The following is a 23,324-nucleotide window of genomic DNA, read 5'->3' on the forward strand; positions in this document are numbered from 1 at the left end:
AACCTTTCACTGTTCCACAGTCGTTTTAATGGATTTTCTTAATTGTGAAGGTTAAGCAAACATGACAGAGTGGTCTTTACAGGTGGCAATCTGTGTATTTTGAATTTTGGGGATTGTTTGTCAAAGGTAGGAAATAATTCTATAACCTTGACAAGCTGCCTCAGAACACCTGTAGCTCTCTATTTTACTTACATGGAAATCTCAAGTCATGTGATTTACTGCAGAAGACATATATTTTCCTAACAAAGTGCCCAGTTGAAGTAATGCAGGTTGTCTATTTTAGTGCCTGTATAGACAATAAAGATCTTTGTGAAATGTTTATAAAATATAAAATAAACATTATACTGCAGATTTATTTTTTAATAAAAACAATTAAATATATAATTTTAACTGCTGTTTGAAATTTTTTATAATTGTACTTCACTTTCTGCTTTCTATCCCCTCCCCATGTCTCTATTTACTCCCCACTCTCCTGACCCCTTCCCTTCGCTTCCTCTCTTCCTTTCTGCTCTCTCTGGCTCCCTCTGCAGGCTTCTGCTGGAACTGCTTGAGCTCTTGTTCGATAAGTTCAAGGCAGTGGCCCAGGCTCACAGTGTGGTGCTTACCCACCTGAAACACATCGGGGTGCAGGCCCAAGAAGAGGGCATCAAGCTGTACGAGCAAGCAGATGTCTCTGCTAAGATCCAGACTGTACTGCAGGTTAGTTGGCAACAGCAATGATAGAAGAAATGCAGTCGATATCTGACAATCAAGTGTACAAAAACAGATGTAAATAATATGAAGTAATACAGAATAATTAGGAATATTTTAGTCATCTGTCTGAGGAACTTGAATAATATTAAACAGTTTAACTTTACCATGTCTTTATGGCTAGTAGATTAAAATAGATTTGTAATTTATTCTGAGATATATTATCCTCTTATAGTGGCTCTTACATGTACCGTTACAACTTAAAGTATACAACCATTATTGGGCTATTTATCTGTTTAGAAATGGGACCCGTTTGTTTTCTTTTCCCACACTAACATACCCTCAGGCTTTTATTTTTCATTCAGTGCCACAGTGATTTGTTCACTCTAGATTTACCCCCCCAACCCCCTTCTTATAGCAATCTTGTAGCACTTTCACTTATAGTAAATTAATCAGTTGAGAAACAGGCAGCAATGTGATGGATGGCATTCAGTCTGTCAGTAAGGAGTAGCTAGAGAAAAATACAGAGGAGGCTTGATTGCTTGGATTAATATAAGGTTCTTTAATTGGCGTGTAGTTATGCTCGGTTCTTGATCCTTGCTCCTGTCTGATTGGATGAGGGGGGGTGAGCAGCTGTTCAGTTGACCCGATAGTGACTCTCAGAGGAAAATCTGTGACAGTTGGCATGCGTCTGTCTCCCAGTTTGTGTTTATACCTAACAATGGGTAAAAAACACACTGATGCACCTTGATTGTGATTCAGCCTTGATTGGGTGATTGTTATTTATGACATTTTTTCCGACCGATTTTGCAAAAGATAACTACACATGTACTTATCTGCATCTGATATTGTTAGAGTGGATGAGATGCTTCTTCTTTAATATTAATAGGCTGTTCTCCTGCATCTATTTAGATGCATTGTGAATACATATATAAAAAATATGAACACAGCAGATTTTTTTTTTTTTTTGAGTGGAATCTATAAAAACAGGGAAGAAACTTTCTCCAAGGGTCTACCTGGATGCATTTATTGTTGCCATGGTAATTGATTGCACAGATTACTGCTGCTTTCATTACTGATCATACAAGTGTAAAAATAAATAAAATGACAGAATGCTAAATTGGAAACCCATCTATTTCTAACTCACGCACTAGGGCTCTTCTGCTTCCAATTACTTTAGTTCTTTTTCCAGCTGGCATGCATAGATGCACAAATGAAGGCGTGTTTAGGTGTGTGTATGGGTTTCTAGGGTGTGAAACAGCATAGGCATGCACTATAATTGCTCTGCTGTACCAGCATCATTATATAAGACATTAAACCATTCACTTGCATTCGACCACTGCCAACACCCAGTTGCCAGGGCCTCCGCTGTCCCCTGGCTCTGCGATGGGAGATAATGTAATCTCTTGATTAGAATACTCATTATGTGAGATGAGGTTTTCTTATTCAGTCACTCGTGTTATTATTTCCTGACTGATTATATCAATAAAAAGGCCTGTAGTCCATCCCTCCTTCCCCTTGCCATTTCCCTGCATGTTCATTCGTCTTTCTCTATGATCCTGCATTTCCATTTCCCTTCCTCTTTCCTTCAGCTTCATTCCTGTTGCCTCTGTATTACAGTCTCTCAATTTCCCAATACCTTGTGCATACCCCTCTTGCTCTTTGTAATTTCCTCCTTAATCTCATTATCTGGCTTTCTTTTTCTCTCTCACAACTCCCACACTCACTTTCACCCCCTTCGCTTAGCCCACTCTGTCTTAGAGAGTCACATATCAGCAATGAGAGAAATTAAATTCCTACTGCTCCCATAGTGGCTCTGTTAAATTTTATTAGATACTGAGCCAGTTCTTATCTCACGCCTTAAGACCCACAAAGGGGCAGGAGCCTTCTCAGCACCAGCCAGACTTTAGTTGTGAGCTTTATGTTAGTCACTCATTATGCATTTCACTCGAGTTTGTTACTCTTTAGTTTGCATAAATACGCTAACTCTTATTTAATGTTCCATTTAATGTTCCGCTGCAGAATAGACCACCTAAAAGTAATACTTTCAAATTTTGTGTGCTGACTAGCTCCATATTTTTTATTCTCTAACTCAACTAGAACTGTTTTGAATGATTCACAGCTCAAAATAATTCTTATTTATGACATACTGGGCTGAAACAAGCTGGTTTATTTCACACCTGCTTTCTTGAAGCTAGTGGTTCTCGCACCATAGAGTTGGGCCAAACTGCTGGCATGAGCCCCTGTAGGTGGGACACAGACATGATACCAACTTGAATTAATATAGTTAACTATTTTTAGCCGTAAATGAATGGCAGTTTGTTGATCTATTGATAACAATTGTGCAATGTGAATCTTTATCAGGTTTTAAAGTGGGGCATCCTAAAAAGTACTACTGCAGAACTATGGCTTCCAACTTTCACTTGATTGACTGCCCCTCCTAAACAAAACAGGAGATGGGAGGGGTCTATGTGCTCTCAGTCACAGCTGTGTGCCTGAGATGCCCATATTAAGGATACCCTCTCTCACTGACATCACACATTACAGTACTAGTACATACACTGGCCTTATTATTTTAAGATTTTGGCCATTTTAATGAGTATCCACAACTGTTATAAGTGGTTGTATAACGCAAATTAAGACAGAAGGCTAAAGGGTCCAAATAGGAAGAATCCCCACTAAAAGGTGAGGAAATACTCAGGCATCTTGTTAGTTCAGTATTTGCAAAGGTATCAGTGAAGTCGATGGAGACACTTGTTAAAACCCAAACCTTTTACCACTAGCTTTACTAATATCCTTTATCCTTTTGCCCTTAAATTATTTGAATCCCAGCCTGTCTTGTGCCTCTTATTGCAGTTCACATGTTTGATGGGCACAGAAACCTCTTGGTGGGTGTTATTTTTTCCCCTCTTTGAGAGCAACCAGGTTGACCTTTCCACATGACATACCAGTAGACAGATGCAAGAGCTGACAGAAACACATGGTGCACCTAGTTACAAGGCCTTGGCAGAGAGACTCCGTTCATCAGTGTGCGACTGGGTCCTGGTAGGCTTAGAATGGGGAGCGGGTAAACAAGATTTCTAAAGTCAGGATGCATGTAATGGTCCTAATCCATGTTCAGAAAAGCCTGAGATGCTTCTGTTGGTTGTTTATTTCAGTGTGGAAGTATTGATTCAAAGCATGAAAGACTGTATGGTAATCGGTAGTTTTGAGGCTGGAAGGAGTGTTTTAAATGCCACTTTGCAATTTTTCTAGCTCTCTGTGTAGAATGTGTGCAAGTATATCTATTGATTATTTACACCGCCACTGAAGTTACATTTCTAAGCACATGTCACCAAATGCCCTTCCTACTTCCTATCTATCCATGACAATTTTTTCCATCTTTTTTCACCAGAAACGATTCTTTTCTTCAAAGCACTCTGTTTTGTCAAAGAAATAACTCACTGGAATTTTGGTATATCCATAAATATTTATTAAGTTTCTCTTTTGACATCGAAAATATACTACGACATCAGACAGTTAAGCAGGCCTGGACTGTTTAATATGATGATGTCTGAATTAAAATTTTAGTCAAAACAACATTTTATATATACCAAGGGAGAAAATCCATCACTTTCATTAGAATTGTGACCTAGATGGAAGCAGCAATACGTTACCAGGTAATTGGATAGCATAGTTCATAAAATCTCACAGTTCATAAACCTTTACGTACATTCTTAATCAAGACTGTCCAGTGAGAATGTTATTAAATCTATATTTAGCAGTCTGACTAGTGGCGTCCATCATCACCCTTTGACCTCGTCTTCTGTTGGGTTTGAGGCCTAAAAGTTTGTTAATTAGCTTGCCATTTACACATACTACAAGGATTTTTGGTTGTGTGACTGCTTGCTGAAACCGTTGTCTCCTCTGGTGTGTGACCAGAGTGCAAATAATACTTTTAATGAGTGGTTTCCTCTGCACACAAGGATGTTTGAGACTGTATTTGAAAATATGGATGTTCACCATCAGTCTTCCCAAAGAACTGATTCCTAGATCATTGAAACTTCACAAGGGAACACAAGCTATTAATATTTTCTACTAAAGCAAAAGGTAAATTTACTAGAAGCGTGGACTGAAGTATTTTTATGATGCTCTAAATAAAGATTGAAATATTAAAAAAGGAAACTTTAATACGGTTGCTTTTTCCTGCCTCATGCTATATTTTCTTAAATCCTCCCTCCCTGTAATACTCTTACTTCTCAGAGTGCTTAGGATATCTTGCTTCCATGAATTTCCTACAGAGTTTTGGACTATTTTCTTTTGCTCTTGTGTTCCTGATTATTTGCCTGGTCTTTTAGGGTTTTTTGGTTAGGAAGAGAGCCTATAACTTGATCCATATCTGCTTCATGAATTAATCTTTTTTTGTGCTATTGAATAATAAAAGGGGTTTGTTTTGTTTGTATCAAAAAAATATGAACACACAAGTGGCTTAAATATGCATTGTACGAAATCAGCTCATCAACAGAGTGAAAATGAGTAGAACTGAACTGCCAGAGAGCAGCCAGAAGACAATAAGCTCCTTTAATTAAATATGAAGCAGAGACATCGCTATGTTGTTCTCACCCAACATTTTAATCAATGTGTCACATTTGTTCTGGCCTCCAAAGACTATAATATTTACATATTGCGGAGCGGAGGGAAGTCTACCATGTCTGTGGACCCCCCCAAGCCACCACCACAATAGACACACACACACACATTAAAAATCACTGAACATTGACGTATGTTTTAGCAATAATTGTCTTTAGTTGTTGATGGTTATACGATATGTTCCTGGACTGTGTGAATAATCTTTTGAGTAAAGGGTGTCTCATATGGAGCTATTGCAGTTGTCCACCTCTTCAAGATCCAGAGATTTTATGTGTACAGTACATGTACATAGCATACTAATATATGTAGTGTAGTTGCTGTTAGATTAGTAGAATATAACCAATAAGTCAAATATAAGCAGTATCTTTTAACTCTATATTTAAAATGAAAGGAATTCTCCAGTTAATCTAGTCAGGCTCATTTTAATTCATCAGCCACATAAATCTCAATTACACTGGGCCAGCAAGGCCTTTTCATATTAATCTATAAAAAACTAAACTTTTTACATGGTGTAAAGAACCACAAGTACATTCAGAAAAGGTTCAATTAACCATCCATTTACAACAGATGACGAAAAGTCTGAGATATCCTAAGAAGAAATAGGTGACATTTGAAAATTATGCAATACAATACAATATCTGCCATATTGTAGAGTGTAGACCAAGGCGGTTTGTTGTATAGGATAATGCCCAAGAGCCTGGTTTCCTTTACTTGCTGGATGGCTGGTATGTTTATATGGTATTACTGTCTCATGTCATAGCTTTAACTGAGTACCATACTTTTTACTGTGGATGTGCTAAGTATCAGTTTGTTTTGATCCATTATTCAAAAATATCTAGGTCCCTGTTCAAGATAGCAGTCAGACCAGCCGATGTCATTGCTGATGCATATGCTCTGCTAAAATGTCCATTAATCTTCATCCTTTTGATGTATTCACTGCTGTTCTGAATATCTCTTAAAAGAGAAATGAAAAACACATTTATTGTTTATAGCATAAATACACTTAAAGTGTTTGTTACATTTCAAAAAAATGTTGAGGACACAGCAAGGACACAGACGAGTAAAAAGGGTTTCAGTGAACATTCAGACACACCTCCCTTTCCTCTGTCAACAAGATAGCCTTCAAAAGATTGACTAGATGCAGCCCCTCCAGGTGGGAACTCCTGCTGCTTAGCAAGAGTTCAGCGCTGAGAGAGTAGCTGTGGCTGAAGCTCTGTCAGAACTTGTGAAGGTTATTGAAGTTTCTGGAACACAATCAATACCGGGTGTATACAGAACCCTTTTCTTTGACGGCCAAGGACACTTTGGGCTTTAACTTCAAACTGGCTGCAAGGGATATCAGTCAATGTTTTGTGACAAGACACTAGCCAAGGGATTTAGTGGGAGACAGCCGATTTCAATAAAGACTTGAAAAGAGAAACAAAGTGCTGAGATTGTTCTCTCGGCTGCTTTAAGATTACTTAATAAGAAGAGGAAGGTGGAAACAAGGAGAGAGAATGAAGTGATATTTATTCCTTTAATTTTAGCCAATTGACTTCTTAGTTTACACAATGACTAGTGCTCACCTGCAAAAATCTGAATGATGCTTCCATAATTGAACTGATTGCTGAGCTGTTAGGGCCCTAATGGACAGAACGGAAGATGAGTATACACTTCCTCCAAGCATAAAAGGTGACATCAGGACACTTCAGTTAGGAGGAAATACATGGGAGTGCTGGAAATGAATAACAAAGGCTGACTTCCATTAAGGTTCCCTTCTTTTTAATTTAACTTTGCACTCAGCGCATTGGACTGATTTAGTTTGGGATGAGACCCAATCTACTGAAGTACCAAACATCTTGGTTAAAAAGTGCTGGCAAAATTATTGTTGTTATTATTATTTTTTTTGTAATCTCTTTAGAAGTGTTTGGCATGTTTACCCACTCACACACAAGCATCCAGTCACAGGAAGTTTTAGGCTTAGTCTTATTTGCTGTGTAGACCCATTAGTCAAAGCCTACCTTTTTCTGTTCCATGGATTTTCCCATGAATCTAAGTTTTTTTTTTTAGGGAATTCAAAGTATGTGTTCAATCATCTCTCTCACCTTTTATTGGAAGTCAAAGTGAAAGTCCACTGGACTAATACAATTGGGATCCAGCTGAACTCATAGCAAGATGTTGCTGTAATATTTATTTGGCTGATTCTTCACCTGAGCTGTTTAAACAAAAGGAGATGTTGAAAGATGAGAGTTTCCTTCCATGTGGTACCAGCTGTTGCCAGTATTTAAAATGCTAAGAGAGCTTTGTAGCATTATTTTTTGTATATTCCCATAAATTCTTGTTTCTCTATTAGTACTACCAATTCAGCAGACCATTTGTAGACATGCTGTTTTTGGTGTGTGTGCGCGTGACCTTGGTTTAATAAGAGGTTAGGAAAATACAGGAATGTAGGTTGCCAAATGGAATGGACTTTGTGGCCATTCTGAATAATAAGTGAATGAATCTCTCACGAGTTTTTGCATTGCTATGCAAATACTGAGCCAGCTCTTTGATTTGGCAACTGCATTCACAGTGCTGATCATTCCTGAGCTGACTCTGGAGGACCTGTATTTTATATCACTTGCAACTGCATTTGCCTTGGTTTTTGTTTCCCTGTTGTCTCTTAGAATCATAAAAAAGTGAGTAACTATCTCCCTCTGTCTCTGAATAATCATCCTATGCTTTTCCAAATCCCTATTTATTGCTGTTCCTCTTTTAAATATACTTTCACCAATGCGGTCATATTATAGTTCCTTATTTTCAGTATTCCGTTGTTGTGTGCTTCACATGAGCTGTTTGGTAAAAAGCATGTGACAGTAAGAGAATCTGTGCCTGCAGTAATAGTAGCTTTAATAGGATTTCAGGTTCTTGACCTGAAGGGTAAGAGGGAGAAAGAAAAGCTGATGATAAGATTGCCATGGTCATAGGATTGAGACAAGTACAATATATCCAGGTTTTAGGAGTAGTTTTGCAAGTTTGCTGAGTCTGCTTGCTTGCATTGATAGGAGGGATTAGTTTTTGGTATTACAACAAATATCAGAGATGAATTTAGATTTCAGGGTCGTTATCTTGGAATAAGATGAAATGCTTCAGTATAGTTTTGATCCATATAAATGCGTCTACAGCACATTAAACAGTATTAGTGGGAGACAGGTAACAGGCCAAAACTATTGCCACCTGCAACATTTCAAATCAACCAACATTTGATTGATCATTAGCCGCCTGTGATTAATGTTGGTACCATCCTCACACACTGAGATTGGGCTCTAAGTTTGCATGCATGAATGCTATATTTGGAACAGTCAGTGCTAAGCAACTAGGTTGTACCTTGTTTGTGTTCAACAGACTCTGGACAGCATGGCATGACTGATTGTATTTTGCTTATATGATATGTAGATTGCTAAACTTGAGATCCGTGGCATTAAGAAATAACTTACTTGCCATTTTATAACTCGAATCCAAACTAAAACGCTCTTGACAAGCATCAAGGATGAATTCATCGGCCTCTTAAATGGTTCTGTTTTTCTTTATAATTAGTTTTCACACTGTACAGTAAGAGTAAGATGTATTTAGTCACCACCACTACAAATTAAAACACATTTTCATTGGTTTGGCTTTACAACAAAGTAACTTTGTTAGGAGCAATGAAATCTTCATCAATGAGCCATCTCCGTAATGGATAATAAATAAATAAAACATTTGATGTGAAGAACTTTTGTAAGTGAACAACTCTGTAGCATACTTTGCAGAGGAAAATCAGCAAATACTAACTAGTTACTTAAGTACTTGTATTCTCTCTGGGTCTTTCTCCTCATTTTCTTTATCTCCTTTTTCCGATTAGCATTCTGTTCAGTTTTCACTTCCACCTATAATCCTTTGCTCTTTCTATTTTCCACAGCTCTTTTGCACCGTTATCTCCCCTTCTTTTCTTCTCCCGTTCGGTGTTGCTTTCCACCTCCCATCCCTCTCTGCCTCTATCTTTCTCTCTGTCCTAACAGTCCAGTTAATTGCCTCCAAAGTTCACTCTGTCTCTGGGCTAATGCAATTTAAGTAGGGTCGGAGCCCCTTCATCAGCCCAGCGCTGGCATTTCATTAAGTCTGCTTGGGTGTTAGCTTGCAAGCAAGTCGGGGTTTCGCTCCATCAGCTCATCATTAGTAATTAATACACTGATAGGATTAGCTGCAGCATGAGGCTAGTGGCAAGTGGTCGCTCTGTTGTTGCCAGTTGGAGAGGGCGTGTGTAATATGTTTTCCAGCTCTGTATGTGATCAGGGGAAGTGTGTTGGCGAGAACGGCTAGCTTGTGTATTTATATGAGTGTTTGTAACCAAAAGCCATATTTTCAGTCTTGTTTAATTTATATGTTGTAAGTTGTAAAACATTTGGGGTCCTTTTCATTTTGGGTCCATTTAGGCTTAAAAGGCATTAAAAAATTTTCCAGTAAAACATCTGCATTTAACTAAATCTAACACAAGATTTTACCTGAGATGATGCGATCCACATCATATTTCCATGGATGTGCACTTGGATTAATATGAATTTTAGCGACTGAAGGCTTTCCCATGCTTGATGGGAGGGGTGCTCTCCGCAGTGTTAATTACATCATTATGGTTGGGATGGATCTCCATCTGCTCAGCCATTACTCCTGTCCCATTCTGGGCTGACCCACACTGCGTCTCAGAATTAGACACACACAGGCTAAATGGCCCTTCTAAATTATGAAGCTATTAGATATGGGAAGCTATTTTAGAACATATGTATTCACACAGAGAGAGAGAGAGAAATGAAGAAGGGTGAGAGAGAAAGGAAAAGATGAGATAGAGAGAGCAACAGAGAAAAAATAGAAATGTGAGAAATGAGAGATGACGCCCTAAGAGATTTTGAAAAATGAGACAATGAAAGAAACAGAGGGAATGTGCAGATAGAATGATAAAGGAGAGGAAGTGAACTTTCTGAGTCTGGCCAGTGTTTCAATGTGCTTGTTCTGGACTATTGTTAGAAATTGATAAGATTTTTATGAAGCATGATAAGACGTTGATAGATCTCACCATGGATCACGCAGACAGATCAGAGAAATAGATGACAAGAATTTTTTCTGCAGTCATCAATAGTGCCCAGTCATGTCGTTGGCTGTCTTCTGTCCAGAGGTCTGTTCTTCATAATTATTTGTGATGCATGTTTATATTGAAGACCACAAAAAATATTTAAAAAATATAAAGTTTATCCCAGGCCCTTTTTTTTGTTTTTTTGTTTTTTAGCAGACTCTATCTGCAAAAAAAAGTCATCTAAAGTTTCAATTTCCCATCAGATGTGATATGAACGCATGAGTCACCAAAAGGTTTGTGGGTTTATTCAACCAAAAATAATAGTATTCTAGAAAATAGATGTTTCTCCACAGCTGCCACAAGAGCTGTCAAGAAATCAAAGGGAAAAAAACAACAACAAACAAATCTACATTGGTTAGTTTTTTGCAATAAAGCTTTGCTTTAAAGCTCTTCATTGAGCAGCAGTAATAGGATATAAAATGGAATAGAAACATATTTATTGTCACTGTAACATGTACAGTGAAATTTAGTGCAATCTCAACAGTGTATAGATCAAGTCATATAAAGCTATATAAAAATAAAATAAGAAATCAAAACAAAAAAAAGACTAAAGCAAATTCATGTGGACAGCATGTAGCAGCATGTAATCTTTCTGTAGGTCTGGCTCTGCAAACTCAAATTATCCAAAAAGTTAAAATCAAACTCTTAAGTGTTTGAAGTCATTTTTTATAACCAAACTAGACATACCAATGAGGCTATTTTCTTTTTCCTATTATTAATAAAGACACCTGCTGTACAAAGACCTTAGGATATAAAGAAAGCTCTACATGAATAATCTGACAACAGAACAGAGCAGGAGGGTCAAGCTCCAAGGATACGATTGTGAGTCATTAGTAAGCCTAAGCACTTCATGTTACCATATCAGAGTTTAGGTAGTGTTAAGATAAAGCATATAAATGGTACACATATCAGAACAACAAAAAAAGGAGTTTTATCATTTTATATTAAAACATGATACAGGTGACTTTGTGACGTTTATTAATTGTTTAATAATTGTTATATAAATGTTAAATGTTTATTATCACGAATCTCATTTTTACTGTTACTAAGAAACAGCCCCTCGAAATAGATGTGTAACTTGCTTTTTTTGTACAGCAGAAAAAATTTTAAAAAATGTAAATAATGAAAATATTTAAAAGTTAATAATTGGTTGTGATTCTTACTGCATTATTTCTGCAGACTGACTAAAAGAAAACACTAAAATATTTACTCTAAAGTGACATGATTGGAGCTTTATGACTTTACAAAATATAAAGTCACCTTCTATGTAAAATGTAAGTAAAAAATAGAATGCAATGATTTTATTAGAACTTAGAAAAAAAAGAAAATACCGATTACCGATTATACCGATTATTATTATTTATTATTATTATTATTATTAGTATTATGATTGCTGCTATTTATTTAGAATTTGATGGCAGCAACTTGCCTCAAAAAAGTTGGGACAAGCTGTGTTTACTGCTGTGTAGCAAAATTTAACTTGTGAATTGAGACCAGTTGCTGGACTTTTGAGAGAGAAGAGTGTGTTTTATTGTTATCTGACAATGTTGCTCAACATTCCTGATTCTTCTTTGTTTTATTATTCATGATAAACCAAAAGTTTTTAGTTGCTGAAAATTCAGTTGACCTGAAAACAGGCCAGTTCAGCAGCTGGACTCCTCTACACTGCCATGCTGGTGTAATAGATGCAGTATGTCGTTTAGCATTAACTTGCTGGCATCTTCTTTGCATGATAAAATTTTAACCTTGGGGATGGCCTATGCAATGATTTCCATAACATGCCTGTCTTTAATGCAGCGCCGCCCGAGGGCCTGAAGATCCAGTATTGATTTTAAGCTTTGCATACATATATTTCTCCATATTCTCGGAACCTTTTCATGAGATTATGTAACATAAATGATGAGATATTAAAAGTCTTCACCACTATTTGTAATTTTTGCATATTGGTGAACCTCTGGCCCTCATTACTTCTGAGAATCTCTGCCTCTCTAAGATGTTCTTTATATACCCAATCATGTTACTGACCTATTGCTAATTAACTGAATTATTTGCAAAATGTTCCTCCAGTTCTTTGTTTTTGTGTACCACACATTTTGGCTACATTTACCTTGTGTTTAGATTGACTTAAATATATTTCCCCTGCATTAGAAACAATTTTTACTTCTTAAAAACTGTTTCTTCAGATTTTTACGTTTTCACCCACTGTTTTTTTTGTATTTCTTAGGTTCTGCTTATGGAGTATTTGGATGTGAAGAACAGCCGCAGTGCTACGGAGCCCTCAGCTCAGCTCTCCTATGCGAGCACTGGCAGTGAGTTTGCTGCCTTTTTTGCAAAGAAAAAACCACAGCGTCCCAAGCAGTCGCTCTTCAAGTAAGGATCACATTATTTTCTATAATGTTTGTGTTAATTCAAGTTAAAAAAAAGGCAAGAAAGAAAAGCACGTGAAACACAAAAAATAAAACACCAGAGTCTAATGATCTATGTAGCTTAAAATCTGTTGAATTATAGTACACTTTGAGACCAGCTATTCTTAACTGTACTTGTAGAGCAGTGTGTTTCTTCCTATTAGCAGTGCACTGAGGATAACAGAGGAGAGGTATAGAGGTCTTAGCATTTTTTTATGTCAAGGGTCCTTAGCTAACCATTAATCAGTCATATAGTTCTCAGCTTATTAAAGGTGATCTACAATACCCATTTCCAGCTTCATATTTTTCTTCTTGGGTTATACCTAACAAGATTCACAGTTCAAAGGAATTATCATTTGTCTTTTACTGGGCCTTGCTGCACTGTTATGAAATAAGCTGTTTTAACTCACTTAAGGTCAAAGTTCCTTTAAACTTTCCTCTGATTGGCTCCCTATTGCAGCGTTAAGGATATCCCTTCTCAATAATATCATACAAAGCCAAGATTAGAAAGAATGGTCTGATGCTGACCGCTTACAGCACATTGAAGCTTAGCTCACAGGTACTTAACACACAGTTGTAACACTGTATGCCAGTTATTAAGGAAAATCATAATAGTTTTACCTTTCGTACATCTGTAGTCTTGTCAGGTAGTTTACAGAAACAGTTACTACTAACTTCACAAAATGTGTTTTTATGTATGAAATTCGAGATTTAAATTCCATGTATGTCTCATTTTCACACCTTTGAGTATTATGCTGATATGTTGTTCCCCCTTGTTGAACCTTTTGCCTTTTGTAGGTTTGAATCATCATCCCATGCCATCAGCATGAGTGCCTACCTGAGAGAACAGAGGCGAGAGCTCTACAGCAAGAGTGGAGAATTACAAGGTGAGGAGAGAGATGGATGGATGAACTGAGCAGTTTAAAGTAGAGAGGGAGAGAGCTGATTCCCTAATACAGACAAGGGACAGACTAAAAGGAAAACCTGAACCCTTGAACCTATAGTGAGGACATCGGGTGTCTCTGTTATGCTGTGGTAGGCATTTTCACGGGGTGGTTTGGCCCACTTGTCCCCTCAGAGAGAACGATTGCTTGGAATCGGTACAAATTTGTTCTGACTGGTCACCCTTGTTCTGTGATGAACCATTTCTATACTGATAGAAGGGAACAATGATAATTGAAAACTATGACTCATATGCTATGGCTTCAGCAGTCATAGTTCTCAGCTTAATTGAACACCTGACATGTTAGACAATCCTTTTCACCGTGATGGTCAGAAGTTCACGCCTTAATACACTTAATCTTCTTATTTTCCTTTAAGTTTCCAACCATTTCTTGGTATATGATAAGTGTGGATTGATGGCAGGAGGAAGAGATGAAAAAGATATGATAGGGCCAGATGGTGTGAAAAGTACTGACGGAATAGCAATAGAATAAATTGGATAAGAATTTTTTCAACTTGTGTGAAAATAAAAGAGCAGCATGAACACAGAGAGGTCATCTAAACGGCAGAAAAGAAAGACAGGGGTTATGGAAGAAAACATAAACTGTAAAAAAAAAAAAGAAGTATAGTTTAAGTTAGTAGAGACATAAAGACGTGGACCTTGCTTTGAATAGGAACACAGTAGAGGAAGGTTGAGGAAGGTGAGGGGTATTAGGTCATGTTTGGCTAAGATGGAGGTGTCTGCGCTGGAAGGATGGTGATGGAAAAAGTTTGGTAAAGAGGAGGAATGATAGCGTCAGAGAGATGTGACTACAGTGCTGTGAAGATGGGGAGGACATGCTGCAGTTCGAGAAGTCACACTTAAGAAAAAGGAAAGGCAGACAACAGGAGTGTGAAGAGGGAAATGGCGATAGAGAGATTGACGAGATGCACAGAGCGGGGTGACTTTGCAGAATCCGCCTACAGGGAGAGGCCTTGAAAACCTCTCACTCACACTTTCACACACGCACAAAATAGCACAGTGAGTGAGCTACACAGCCAGACCCTGGAGAGTCTAAACTGTTGTGCTGCCCCGACTTCTCTCTTCTCTCTCTCTTTCCTCTCCTCCTCCTCTCTTTGCCTGGCTCTGCTCCTCTGCCTGTGACCTTGAGGTTTCAATCAGCAATGCCTGACAGCACTGTTTGCTGCTGTCTGTTGCTATGCCTTTTTTTCACACCAAATGCCTTGTTGACATAGTATAGATAAAATAAAAAGGTAATTTGAAAAGACTAGGTGATGTGAAAAAAAGTGCAAAAGAGATCCTCTAGCACTGTCTGCACAACTTATTATAACTATCAGGGGTAAACTGTATAAATAATGCGGCATTGATTAGGCTAGTCTAGATATTTAGCTTAAGGCTGAAATTACAATGCAGGCTGTACTTCTTTTCTTGACTAGAAATGCCACTCATACTGCACTGAGTCTGTAAATATATGCAAAATCTACTACCCCAGCTCCCCACTGCTACAAAACGAGCAGCGCTGATTAACTGTCGATGAAGGAAACCCCCAAATGGTCTTCATATAACGGCTCTTTTTTTTTTTCTTCTTCCATCTGTCGGTGCCTCAGAAAGAAGGTGGAAAAATATTTTTTTTGACTGGCTGAATGCCTCAAGGGTTTATAAGAAGATGAGATTTCTCTGGGCTTTCATTTCACCTGTCACAATGCGTAGCACCGACCACAAGCCCAGGCCAAGGCCTGAATGGCTGAAAAGAGAATGAAGGAGTAAGAAATCATTTAGAAAGTGAAATAAGTCAGCTGTGATGGAGGGAGGGGAAAGATGGATGAAGGAGGAGGGAGGTTAAAAGTCATTGTTTTCATCAGGGTCTAGCGAAGAAGCCATTAAGAGCTTTCTGAAGGAAGAAATTAGAAAAATATGTATTGAGACAGTGTGGAAAGGGACTTTTTCTCTCTCTCTTCAAATTAAACTTACCATAGGGAAGGAAGGAGAGGAAAAGAGTTAGAAATGAGAGATTGCGTTGATTAATTCTTCTAGCTCTGGGATTACTCAACACTTAAAGCTTAGTCATGTGTGTCTTTCTGTCTTTTTACTTGGAGTTTCCTAAACTCCTTTTTTTTCCCTCAACGGTCTGCTTCAAGTCAATATAGTTATTAACTGAAACGCTCACCAACAGAGTCTTGGAAATAAGAGTTTGATTGTTCATTTTAAATCCAGCTATGCACCGTTAACAAATGCATAAAAATGGTAATGCACAAACTTCTCAACTTCAGATACTTTTGAATTTTGCACTTTCTGGTGATACTTTCTGGAGATGCACCACTACAGAATTTCAGGGCCAAAGCAAAAACAAAGAAATATTTTCATCTTTGTAGACTTATTTAACTGTTTCAACAGACTAATTACTTTCAGACTTTTCTGTATTTATTTTTACAAGCACGTGTGGGCTACAAAAGCCAAAGGATAATTTTAGATGCACATTATTGTTAACCTACAGTACTGAAAGATACCAAGCTTTTTAAAAAATAAAATAAAATCAAGTTAGATTAGGTCTTCTTCTTAGGTCTTCTTCTATCCTCAAAGCTTTAGAGTTTAGCTAATCTTCTGACACATAGGTAATTAGGCTGAACTGTTACCAGCAATTAGTGTCACAATTAAAAGCACAGAGGAGTGACATAGAAAAATCAGCATTCATGGCTGGGTTTTTAAGTTTGTGTAGGATTTTTCTTTCTTTGTTTTTTTTTTGGAAACTGAACCCTCTATTTAGTGAGGTCTCACTATTCTGGGGCAATGTGAAAGAGGACTGGCTCGGTGGAGCCATTTGGAGCACGATGACCTGACTGTCTTCTGTGTGGCCCCATTTGTTCTGCCTTTACGAAAGGCCTCAAGGACATCCTAGCTGCTTTTTGATAATGTGAAAGCTCATTGTGTTCCCTTAGGGCATAAGAAAATGACACTGAGGAAGAATAAACTACTACTTCTGAGTGGAGTTATATTTTACACCTTTCTCTTGTGTATCCTGAAAAATTATTTCTGCTCTCGACAAAATTTCTGGAAGAAAGTTAACAATACTTTGAGTTTCTGTTATCATTATCTTAAAGCCCATGATCTGTTGGGCGTCCTTGACATTTTATATGTGATCACATTAATATAAAAGACATTTGCTTTTGGGTAGGTTTGTCAAAAACTGACCAGAGTCAAATGCCATCATTCATTAAAAACATAAACACAAGGTTAAACCATTTTAATATTGCATTGCCTCCACAAACCAATGAAACCAATGCTTGTATTAATTATATAGGGCAATTAATTGTGAAATATATTTCATTATCAAGCCATCTGGGTACTGCATTGCATCAATCTTTTTCTAAGTTAGCCATTTAATAAGACTTATTGAGTATCTTTTTATATAGCACAGTTAAGGTTCCACAGTTTTGTTATCTACTGATCAAAATCTAGTGTTTTGAGTGCAGTTAAATAAACCCCCATTGGGTCTTATCACTTGAGACTTTTGAATTGTGAAGATTTTTCTTTAAGCCATGAATTACAACTGTTAAGTTAGCTAATGTACAGTCTTGGAGCACCATGCAAGATCTTGTCTCATCGGGTAAGGATGATCAGGAGAGAGGGTGGTGGATCAGCCCACGACCACAGAGGAGGGGCTTGTTTATGTTCTGTTGGGGCCACAGTCACTAAGAATACCATTGGTAACACACAACGGCATAATGGACATTGAATCTTCTTAAACCTCTGGATTAAGAAGAATGAATCTTGCAGCATGTGCAAGGTCCTGCTGCTTAAGAAGGCACATGTACAGGCCCCTCTTAAGTTTCCCGGTTTATATCTAAATGATTCCGAGATGGTCTGGGAGAAAGTCCTGTGGTAAGATGAAACCAAAATTGAGCTCTTTGGCATCAACTCAACTCACTGTGTTTCGAGGAAGAGAAATGCTGAGTATGGCCCAAAAAACACCATTCTCAGAGTCAGTAAAGCCAGAACACTGAAGATAGTTTGTCGATGGGTCTTCCAGCATGGCAATGACTCAAAAAGAACTGCTTAGAAAACAAAGGAGTGGCTAAGAAAAAAGCAGGTGTCCAGACCTCATCCTATAGAAAATTTAAGTTATCAAAGTGCAACCAAGAAAGCTAAAGGATTTAGAGAGTTTCTGTACAGATCAAATGGTTATTTCGCTCAGTGACGTACAAATCAATTTCTAACTTCTAACTATGTAAAGCATTTTTACTGGATTTTTGTTTGATATTCTTTCTCTCTTTATTCAAATGAAACTACCATAAAAAATAAAGTCTGTTCAATACTTTGTAAGTGAGCAAAATTACAATTCAGCAGGTAATCAAATAATTATTTTCCCCACTGTATGTTTTTAAGCTACTTTACTTTTTTCCCTTTGACCTATTTTAATGTTTTTACTTTTTACAGAAATAAAAAACCTAAAAACTTTAACAACATTAAAAAAAACAAGATTTTGGAAAATAGTATGACTCGTTGTAGCTCACCTTCAGGTGTTGAAGTGACATTCCTCCTCTTACTTACCCTAATAACAGTAGGCTAAAAAATTCCTGCTAAATACCTCTCTCTCTCCCTCATCTCTGCACCTGCAGCAATGTAACTTAAGCTTGAAGGAGTGAGAGCTGCCCCTACACCACACAGCTGTTCTGACTTTGCCATAGAGTGCATGCTGCCCCCAGCAGCAACTTTGCATTCTATGTAGCTCAGAACACAGATGGCTGCTGGTAGTGCTGCTTTTTTAAAAATGTAATTATTATAATCAAATTTAGAGTATTCGTTGGCAGCACTACTCTGGGGTGATTTGATAGATGAATAGCTGGCGTGTAGACGACAAGCTTGCTTTGAACGGCGAGACAGACTGGTCAGATCTTTTGGCGAATGCCATTCCCTTAATTTCTTCACACATTTTCTGTCTCTCCTTTGTTTGTCACTATCAATTAAAGCCAAAAAATGCAAATAGTAAAAATATGACCAAAAACACACACACATTTGTTCTGAAAGGTTACAGTGTTTGTTGTACTGTTGTATGAGTTCCAGCCTTCCAGTAAGTAAACATTATTGCGAGTAGCAGTGTTAATGTGTAATGGTTTCGTAACTTATCCACAGTCAGAAATCTCTAATGGGTTTGAAATTAATATGCTCTGTAATGTATGTCTCCCAAGTTTTGTATACACACGCACATGTTACACATGTGCACACAGCTACACAGGCACATGGTCACATGCCCAACATACACATACAAACACACTGGAGGACTTAATTGCTTGCTTTCTCATCTTGAACGCTTCAATTAATCCAATGCTTCATCTAAAGACTCTATTACAGCTCCATATGTAGCCACATCTGGAATATGTGATTGGAACGCATGTATGTATATGAGACTGCAAGTTTATATGTTGTGTACCTTTTATACACCAAATCCTCAGCTATCTGTCTAAATGTGGATATACTGTGTGTGGGTATGCTGCTAGCCTTTGCAAACCACTGCTTCAGAATCAAAGAACCTCATCCAGATTCAATCACATTTCCTATGAATAAATGATGAAAATAGCAATTTTCTAGCCATAGATGTGTCACCACTCCCTCATATTCCTCTGCTTATCTCACAGCCTCTACACGTTTACACCCTCCTCCTTTAGTTTTTTATTGCGTCTTTGTTGAGTGAAGGCATCAGAGTATGCCAGTGGTCATCTGGGAGGTGAAGTGTGAATAAATCCCAATAACTCCTGCAGTCTTGCGACACACCATAATGCATTTAAAGCCTTTTTTTTTTTTTTTTTAAATTTTATTTCTCTTTGTGCCGTGGTCGCTCATTGTGTTTTGTACTATATTGCCTTGCCCCGGGGCGTGTTTGAAGTGACAGTCCCCCCCGTACACAAAGCCAGCTTGTCGCCACATACTTGCCCCATATGTGCACATAACCAAACATACACACTTTAAACTTATCAATTTCCTTGTAGGTGTGCGCACATACTCCTTCTCCCAACACTCCAACCTCTGACCTCCCCCTCTCTCTTTGAAAGTGTTCATAATCAACTCGGTTCCAAATCTATTTCACACATTCCCTATTTCCCTTTTGATATTCAAATAGACTTGTTCACAGTGTGTCTGGCACAGAAAACAGTCTGTTCGAGTCTCCCTGCACAAGCATTGTAGTTACAAACAGCTTTCCTTCTTGCCCAACCTTAATACCCAATGCTCAGTCTGAAGTACATAAAAAAGCCTATGTTGTATTAGGAGCTTCTTGTTTGTGCATAATAGCATCATATTCCCACGACAGGAAGGAAACGGGGAAAGGTAGAGGTGGAAGAGAGTGGGATGATAGAAGTGGTGTTCCTTGTCAAACTGATTTGCAGACCCCAAAGGGGAGAGAGAAGAGGTGCAAATGGAAAAATGTCTAGCGGGAGACATGGGTGTGGAGGTGATGCTGGGTGGGATATTAGGGGCGGGACTGGCAGGTGTTGTAAGCCACGTGTTCAGATAATATATGTGCAAGACTGGCATGGTCCTGCCAAGTGATGTGTGATGTTACACTATTTCTCTGTGGAATATATTATGGTTAGGGCAAGGTTAGTTTTCAGTATCACTTGGACTGCTCAGAAGGGTGATGGAGCATTTACAGCAGGCTGTGACTAACTCTCCAAAACAGTACTCATACACTAATATTGCTCTTTTCTGTTTAGCTCCTCAGGAAAACTAATCCATGTTTTTAAGGTGTAACCTAACATGGGGCCCAGTGAACATGACACTATGCTTTAATTGGTTTCTCATAGGTCACACTTCAAAAGCTCCTTAAATCAATTTTTATTGTAGAATCACTGACTTGTCTTCTCAATTATTCTTTTTTCCAGTCATTTGCTGTCCTCATTTGTTGGCCGAATTCAAGGATAATGGTTGTTCACTTATCTTGGAACGTGATCAATACTTGACTTCCACTGACCTTCCAATTATAATTTATCATATTCATTAATGGAATCTTAGATAGAATTGAACTTTGTCTGGGAAAAACTCAATAGATGTTACAGGATTATGACTCTGGAATGTCAAACGTATTGGTTTAGGTACTGTTGATTCCCCAACTACTTGTTTTTTTCCACATTGATGCTCTCTCACAATTTAGGATTCATAGTAATCCTTCTTTTTCTGGTATTTTATTACTCTACTTGTTTGCTACTTTTAATACAAAAATTCAACACATGCTGTACTTCAGTGTCATGTAACCAGATTGAACTTATATGCACCCTTTTTCTTCAAGGCCAGACCTTTATTAATCACTTTATTTTACTAGTGAAATTCTGGGATTTCCTCGAGTTAAAATGTATTCTACCTTTTTTAACAAGAGATGATGTCAGTGGAAAGTTATTTATGTTCTTCATCACAATACAGAGCAGATCTGCATGTTGCAGCACACGTATTACTGCAGATGTTTCGGCTCACAGTTGTTATTTTAAATGTGTTTGGACTCATCATGTTCAATTTGGCTGCACATAGATATCAGTGAAGTTGATGATAATAGTTACAAGACACACGCATCCCTACATCCATTTTCTACTGCTTATCCGGTCTGGATCCCAAACACACACACATACACACATAAATATGCGCTGGATGCTCATCTGCTGCAGGACCAGTAATTGAATTACAACAGTTCTGTTGCTGAAATTAGAGTGGCGCACAGAACCAGTGTGGAAAATGAATGCGGCTTATAACAATAATATTGGGTCTTTACTATAGTGTACCTCACCAAGCCTCTTATTATGATAGTGATGGACAGAAGCACGATAATGGAAAACACATTTCAGGCAGTTATTTATCGTATCCGCTGAAACAGAATTGATCCAAGTATCTTGCATATTGCACTCTGTGTCAGTTCATTTAGTTCTGGCTTTCCACTTCTAGACAAAATATGAATCACAGATTATTTAAACCCTAGCCAACAGCACCTGCTGGAATAAATCTCAGTAAAAGCACAACAGAAAAACTAAATGACAGCCAAATTGAATCCTGTATTCAGAAAGCTTGGACCAGAAAACCTGCTTTGATGTCTCATTCAGTTGTTCCATGTAAGTGATGACTGCCATGAAACTAAAATAATGATCACATGGCAGCAGCATTTAGGCATGTAGACATGGTCATGAAGACCTGCTGGAATTCAAACCAAGCATCAGACTGGAGACGAAAGGTAATTTAAGTGACCTTTTCCTTGGCATGGTTCTTGTTGCCAAACTCTCTAGTCTGAGTATTGTAAAAACCACTGGGTTTAAGCCAAAGTATGCAGAAGAGCACAAAGCAGATGGGTTCCAGCAACACAAAACACTGGGTGCTGCTCTTGTCATTTAAAAATAGGAAACTGAGGCTACAAATTACAAAAGATCAGTATAACTAAATAGAAATTTGGAAGGTGGTAGGATAGCATCCATCCTGGTGGTGGTTTAATGGTCTGTGGATACTTTCTCGGCACACTTTGGGCCAAATACCCAGTAGTCCCCTTTGAGCTTCATATACTTACCTACCTGAGTACTTTTGCTGAACATGCAAGCTTTCAGGAGAATAACTCTAAGCTCAGATTATCTCAAACTAGTTTGTTGATGATGACAGTTCAAGTTCAGTGTACCTACATTTACTGTACAAAACAGGAACAAACCTGCTGGAACTAATAAAGTGTTCATTGATTCTGTGTATGCAGGTTTCAATGATGGGCAGCATATTATCGCATTATGTATCCAAAAGACCATTGCAATGGTGACCTGTGAAAGACACTCTGGAGGACGGTTAAGAACACACAAATAGCCCAAGGCAAGCCTGATCCATTGGGCCCAAAACATCTGCTACCAACATCCTATCATTATACAACACAGAACACCCTCAGAGGTCCCATGCCCACACTCCTATCGCTCAGAGCCATTTTGAAGGCATAAAACAAACTGTGCGACAAAAAGGAATATGTGTGTTTTTCTTGTTTTTTTGTTTGTCTTAAATGCATCTAAGTTAAATAACTGGTACGATAAAACACTCCTAAAACTAGAGCTGCTTCGACCAATAAAGTGCCTGGATAGCACATGCATAATTAAAACATTTAATCTGGTGAGAAAATGGAATCTGGAGGAAATGTAATGACAGGGGCTGTAGAGGACAACAGAGAGACTAGAACAAGGTTGTAATAGTTTACACAGTTCAGACATTTAATCAGAGAGAAAGTGCTTGGTGTATTTTCCTATCCTAGGGCTAATTTTAATCAGCATTGGTCTTACCGTTATTTGGGGCTTTGACTGTCGCCTTTGTGTTTACTTTTAATCTCACACTTGCTGATTGGAGAAGGTGGAGAGAAGAGCAAATGAAAAAGGGACAGAGGGAGGGATGGAAAGAAAGGGTGGAAGAAGGGCTTGTTGGACCTCAGCTACACTTGTAGACAGACAGGTAAATACGTACACAGCTCTTGCAGTCACAGCGTGCAACAGATTCTTCAAGTAAAGAACAGGATACACAGTGTGCTGCCTAATTCCCTGCTGGG

At 38.1% G+C, this 23,324-nt stretch overlaps 1 protein-coding gene across 1 annotated transcript in view; it reads left to right on the forward strand.

Moving 5' to 3' along the window:
• Positions 1-23,324, forward strand: part of exoc4 (exocyst complex component 4) — a 131,370-nt gene that overhangs the window by 15,508 nt on the left and 92,538 nt on the right. The window contains exons 8-10 of the mRNA XM_031726575.2: positions 531-699; positions 12,666-12,811; positions 13,645-13,733. Coding sequence (XP_031582435.1) covers positions 531-699; positions 12,666-12,811; positions 13,645-13,733 — 404 coding nt within the window. The remainder of the gene's footprint in view (positions 1-530; positions 700-12,665; positions 12,812-13,644; positions 13,734-23,324) is intronic.

This window comes from Oreochromis aureus, linkage group 17 (assembly GCF_013358895.1).
Source record: "Oreochromis aureus strain Israel breed Guangdong linkage group 17, ZZ_aureus, whole genome shotgun sequence".
NCBI lineage: Eukaryota > Metazoa > Chordata > Actinopteri > Cichliformes > Cichlidae > Oreochromis > Oreochromis aureus.